General features: G+C 35.8%; 2 protein-coding genes across 5 annotated transcripts in view; both read right to left on the bottom strand.

The window, feature by feature from the left end:
- Positions 1–672, bottom strand: part of LOC108694577 (vascular endothelial growth factor A-A-like) — a 2,166-nt gene extending 1,494 nt beyond the window's left edge. Inside the window, exon 1 of the mRNA XM_018204145.1 lies at positions 567–672. Coding sequence (XP_018059634.1) covers positions 567–672 — 106 coding nt within the window. The remainder of the gene's footprint in view (positions 1–566) is intronic.
- Positions 673–1,387: 715 nt separating this feature from the next.
- LOC108694565 (uncharacterized protein KIAA0930 homolog) overlaps positions 1,388–6,204 on the bottom strand; it is a 9,437-nt gene continuing 4,620 nt past the window's right edge. Inside the window, exons 5-9 of one of the 4 annotated variants that reach the window (XM_018204127.1) lie at positions 5,473–5,775; positions 3,958–4,155; positions 2,941–3,558; positions 1,779–1,928; positions 1,432–1,554 (exon numbers count right to left, since the gene is read on the bottom strand). In XM_018204127.1, the coding sequence (XP_018059616.1) occupies positions 1,514–1,554; positions 1,779–1,928; positions 2,941–3,558; positions 3,958–4,155; positions 5,473–5,775 (1,310 nt within the window). In that variant the 3' untranslated portion in view covers positions 1,432–1,513. Of the gene's footprint in view, positions 1,555–1,778; positions 1,929–2,940; positions 3,559–3,957; positions 4,156–4,665; positions 4,752–5,472; positions 5,776–6,204 lie in introns of those variants that run through there. The other 3 variants (XM_018204128.1, XM_018204130.1, XM_018204129.1) reach the window with 3 other exon arrangements.

Here is a 6,204-nt window from a genome sequence, read left to right as displayed (position 1 = left end):
ATATTTTGCAAAGTAGATACAATAAAGAATAATTTCTTTTATAAAAAAAATATAAAAGATATAAAATAAATTTTATCAATCTGTTCTTGGGAAAAATAATTTTATACTCAAAAGTAATGTGCGTGTTTATATATTATGCAAGATGACATGAGAAATAAGATCGATGAAGAAAACAATATTCTTTAGAACAAAAATACAAATAGAATCTATTTCAATCACGCATTATCACATATAAGATTGTAATAATAAATAGTAAAATTAAAAGATAACATGAGATTGAAGATAGAAGAGAAATCTTTTACATAAATTTAATCAGTTGCAATATTGATTATGCGAAAATATATATGCGAATAAAACGTATTTTATAGTTTTTGCTTATGGCAAATAAACTTTCTTTCATATAGCATTATTTAAGAGATATTATTAAAAATATAATTTCGGAAAGTATTGGTTATAATAGTCTGAAACTATCAATAAGATGCAATTACTGTTGAGGGGAATAAATTTTAGAAGCTTTTATATAAAAAAATATTTTAGTAGTTCAAAGAAACTTTACAAACTAATACCTATCGCCATCCTTTCGTGCGGGCGTAATTCATAGTCGGTGAATTGCATGCTCTCGGCATAAATCCATGTAATCACTAAAGCACACACTATTGTAAGAAATTTCATGCTAACATATAATATGCGCAAATAAACTGCTTCTAATGCGGCGTATCATTAGATAATGAGCATTACAAAATTTCTTCTTCATTTATTTATATATAACGGCCACAAGATGAAGTGACGACGTGCGGTTTTAAATCTTGGTCGCAAAATGTTTATTGACTTTGCAAAATATAGAGAAGGAAATTCCGCTATGCAGAACGATTTCCTGTCTGATTATTAAATATGCCTGATGTATTCTGCCTGACTAGATATATCCTGCCTGACTATTATAGATTTATTACTGATTGCACAGTAATCTAAAATACATATGCATTTGTTGAACTAATTTTATTCAATTTATGTTACTCATTATTATATCAAATTTGATATTAATGTATAAGAGATTACAAAGCGTAAAGCTGAAAAAACGCAATTTTAATATCTCTGCGAATTAAAATGATTTTAATTCGCAGAGATATTTAAAATTATAATTTTCTTTTCTTTTTTTGTCTTTTGAATCTACTTTTTAAATCTATTTCTTTTTATTTTTTTATCTTTTTTATTTGTTTCTTATCAAAATTTAAATTTCATATAAAGAAATTTCTTTATCTCATGTTACCTTATATTTTTATATTTGTATAAAGATGACATGATAGAATAAAATGACATGTTGTAAAATTTGATTAATCAAAAGGGAATCACAGAATGTTTGTCACATTGCTTTGCAATATAACTCAAATTTGTAAATAATATTTGATTTATTATGTAAACTATACATTGTTATATTCCTTGGGCCAATTATCGATATACGTACAAAGTAAAAAAAAGGAAAATATTGAAAAATAAAATTAGAATGTACTGTCAACTAAAATGTTAAGATAGGTCCTTCTCGGTGATCCAGAATATCTGTAACAGAAATTATCACGGCTGAAGGAAAAAGATTGAATGGTTTATATTATATTTGAATTGCGATAAGACAAAATTAATTTAATGTTCCAGATTATATCAATTGTGTTTTATTAATAGAAATGAAAAAGATTTTATATAATAGCGTGGCCAAGAAACTTTCAAACATTCCATACAGATATTAAAAAATAAAAATTTAATTTATGTAATTTGATTTGGTTTACCTTTCGCTATGCTCCACCACGGTAACGTAATGTACGTTAAAAAAGCGTTCAAAGGTACGGACTGCGCTCGCTTCGTCTCTTTCCAGAAATGGAAGGTTTGGGTAAAACCTCTCATCGTCCAAAGTGGATTATACGCTCCGTCATCCAATTCTGAAAGGAAAGAAATATTATTAATTACAATCCAACTCAAAGGTAACATATTTCAAGTCCTGCAACAACAGGACGGTTGTTTGAGTACAGGATAGATATTCATTCGAATAATGAAACAGACACAAGCTTAAAATCGTAGGAGATTAAATGCATCCTTTGATTAGGTTGTTACGAGCCACAGTGGAAAAGATGAACATGTCAAGTATATGTATATGATGTTGCAGATTATGCATAAGAATTACAGATGCGCAAGATAGAGAGAGCAAATAGAGGGCGTTTTCCAGCAAGGACATAGTATGACACAGTAAATAATTTCATTCTTGTTTAACTAGCAAACAACAAGAATATAATAATTCATTGTATTATACTGTGTTTTTGTTAGAAAACATTTAGTAAGGAATATCAGGATACATCAATTTTCGCTTTTACTCCGAAAAATGTATAATGATAAACCTCATTGAAAATAGTTTTTTAATGTATAAAAATCACATTATGCAAGTTACACACAGAGACGTTGAACATTCGCTGAAAATGAATCACACACAACAGTTTGTCGTTTATTTTAAGAAAAATTAGTACCTAGATGTTTCATGAATTCTTACAGAAAGCGAATATTGAAAAATAGAATTAATATTACGTTTACAAAATGAATTAACTATATCTACCTACTTTTGATGACCGTGCTTATTATCGGAGGTGAAATTCGTGATCAAAAATCATTACAAGCATTCGAAAATGATTGAAAAAGTCACTTCCCAACCAAACTCTTTGCAAATCACCACCATCATTATCACCCTCCGTCGCATCGCGTGCAATCACAGTCGTTGCTGTTTCACCATCCCATAAACACAATCATTGAAACGAATACTTGGGTTCAGGTAGCACACGTCTACATTACGCACAACGATTCAATACAACAGAAATGATGATCAGTGGATTGCTCGTTCATTGAAGGCAAAGGGATAGAGAGGTATGTTAGGGTGAGGGCACAGGAAGGGTAGGAAAAATTTACCCTGTGAGCCGGGGCGGCGCGGGAGCTCGCACCAGTAGTAGATCGCGGTGCCGTCCGGCGTGACTCGATGAGGGGGTAAGGGGTTACCCGCGAAGCTGCCTGAGAGCGCCCTTCGACGTCGACTTCGGGGTAATGTGGCGCTCTGTCGACGTGTCGACACGACCTCGCCGTTGATGCGCGTCACATGATGAGCGTTCGCGTTTTTGTCTCTGATTTCGTCGTTCTTATTTTTATTCTGTCCGTAGGCGTAGTCCTCGTGATCGGAACCAGCGCTACGCAGACGGCGACGGCTGTCAGACCGTCTTACCCTGAGTAGCTCGTCATCGCTGAGCCGCCGGTGTTCCTCGTCGTCGTTCTCTAAACCATTATGATGATTGAACAGGTGTCCAGCGCTGTATGGACGTCGTTTCCGGTTATTGTCCTCCGTAGCGGTAGCCACGTCATAACCCAGCGGCAGTTCCTCCTTGCCGTGCACCAATATCGCGCCCGAGTCTAACTTTTGTCGGACGTTGTCGTCCGTCAGGCACCGGCCGGCCGGCACTAAGATCTCGCTGCCCACCTCTATGTGTTGGTGCTGGTGATTCTGCTGATGATTGTTCTGCTGGTGAGTGTGGAAACCTGCCGCGAGAACCACGTCGTCATTTAGACGGCGATTGCACCCGTGTCGCGACTACAAACGATCATGCTCCCGGTCTCTTTTCGCGCTTTGTTTCTCTCTTTTTCTCCGCATTTATCTAAAAACCATTTACTCCTTTTTCGGTGCAACTTGAACATTTTATTCATTATTAAGGCTTTAGTTCAATCAAGTGACAAAACAAAAATATTTAGAAAAACCTCTTTGTTCATAGTAACATATATTTTTATCAAAGGTTGTTTCAAGGACACGATGACCTGTAATTCGCAAAGGAGCTAAACACAGAGTTTCTACTAGTCACACAAGAAGCGAGAGCGTCGGCAAGAGCAGAGACAAGAGAGACTGATCGGACTGATCGTTTCAGCGCGAACGAGCACACTCACCGTGTGTCTCGCGATAAATCGTCTCCTTCGGCGAGTTCTCATTCATTCCGGATCGTTCCCGGGCATTATGTTGTCGTTGCTTGTTGTGGACGGGATGTTGTTGCTGAGCCAATGGTGATCTTCGTCGACGTAACGATCGGGGTCTCCTGCGGTTTCCTGGTGAGCCCCGGCCGCCCCAGCTGCTATCCTGTACATCGGCTACAAAGGAAAGAGCCGGCATGGCACGTGCGAGTGATTAGAAATATTTTTTCATTTGTTCGTTCATTAGTTTTCTATCATCTTTCGCAATAGATGCGTTTGAACCGGAAGTTACAGTGTAGTGATAATAGTAGTAGTGGTGGTAGTGGTCGTGGTGATAGTTATTGGTGATGATTCGTGGTGTCGGTGAAGATAGAACTGAATCTGTTCTTTTCTCTTGTATTTCTATATCTCTCTCGCTATTTCGTCTACTCTTAACACTGTGCTAGTGCTACACTAAGTTTGCCTAAAAGATTACTAACTTCATGTGAACACCGATCGGTCCAAGTCAAGATATTGAACGAGACTGTTTCAAGTAAGAGATTTTCTTTCTATAGTGCATTAAATTGTTCCGTTAAAAAAAAATAAATGTCGAGAACTACTGGAGCAATAACGCACAATAGAAAAATCTCTTTTAACGTATACATGCGGCCATTTTCTATCACGCTTTAATGCAGTTTTGATTCACACCTTTGAAAGTATTTAGATCTATCAGCTTCGAGTCTATAGTGCCAGCATTGAGAAGAAGTGTGTTGCCGAGAGCAGGAGGCGTCTGCCTGATAACATCAAGACAATTGTGCATTACACAGATACAACACAAGAGCATGCACAGACCGAGAGTGGATGCGAACGAAATACATCGAGAAGAGAAAGATACTAAACGCTGTATGTATTCATATCCCATACATTTAATGCTACGTTATACTCATGGATGTACCCAGACTTTTGAGAGGGAAAGGAGGTGTATCAATTTTGTTATCATATAATCAATTTTGGCCGAGAGTTATATGTTTGATCGAATGGAGTACTCATTAATAGCATATATTCTAGCATATATTCTGTTTTTTAGCTTGAAAACCTTGCGAAAATTTTCTGTATATATTTATCATATACATTTTGTTAAAGTTTTAATTAAATAAAAATAAAAATTATTATAGTCGTAACGAGAAAAAAAAACATATTTATATTATAATATTATATGACAACAAAAAATTTACACAAAGTCAAAAGTAAAATTGTATTTTTTTCATTAAAAATAAAAAAATAAAAAAATTTGGAGGAGTTTGAATTTTTCAAATTTTCATCTGGATACGCCTATGATTATAATACTATAAACAAATATCGTCTGAATTTTTTGAGCGGTCGGCTTGCAAAAATCTATATTTAGTGTTAAATGCAGGATATGAATACCGGTCTAAGAGTGTAGAACTAAAAATCTAGTAAGAGTAGCAAAATCTGTTCTCGATTTCGTCTATATTATTCATCGCTGATAATTACCGTCTCGAACATCACCAGCCTCGATCTCGCTGAGACCGTTCGCCATGGAGTCGAGGCCCTCATTTTCCGAACGCGCCTTAGTAGCCACCGTATCTGGTTTCGTTCTCCAACCGCCGCGCACGAAGTTGTTCAAGTTCGCGCTGGGATCGGACAGCCTTCGTTGATGGCGATACATGAAGAGTTCCTCTGCGTCGTCCCAATCGGCGTCCCACAGATCGGTCGCACAATAACCCGGTTCCGACGTTGGCGTTTCTGCACCAGAGCCTTTCGGTTTTGTGACGGCCATCTCCGCGTGTCCTTTGCCTAAATAATTCCCGTATATGTAAATCAAACTCTTATAGTAATTGAACTCTTATATACTCTTTGCGTCTTGCTGTACCGATAAATATAGACATTCTATTTTCCATCTTTTGCGCAAGTGATTACGTCACATTAAATAATAAAGGTGAAACGTTTCATTGACACCTATGTCGATATTTTATGCTTAATTTTTAGATTATTTTAATATATTTTTTCACTTTCTATTTGTATTATCTATATTATGTACAAAATAAATTATTATGTTAAAAGTTGTAAGTAAATTATATACGGAAAGAACGGTTTTGCTGAAGTATCTATCTAAAAGTTTAGCTAGTAGTTATATAGAAATCTCAAGTACAATGAACAATGTTATAAAAAGTTTTGATATTCTAGCAATTTGAACGTCCTGCATAATTATTTTGATGGTCCAAA

The sequence above is a fragment of the Atta colombica genome, unplaced genomic scaffold (genome assembly GCF_001594045.1).
Source record: "Atta colombica isolate Treedump-2 unplaced genomic scaffold, Acol1.0 scaffold120, whole genome shotgun sequence".
Classification (NCBI taxonomy): domain Eukaryota; kingdom Metazoa; phylum Arthropoda; class Insecta; order Hymenoptera; family Formicidae; genus Atta; species Atta colombica.
The sequence above is the reverse complement of the archived record's forward strand: the minus strand, read 5'-3'. Positions and strand labels throughout refer to the sequence as shown.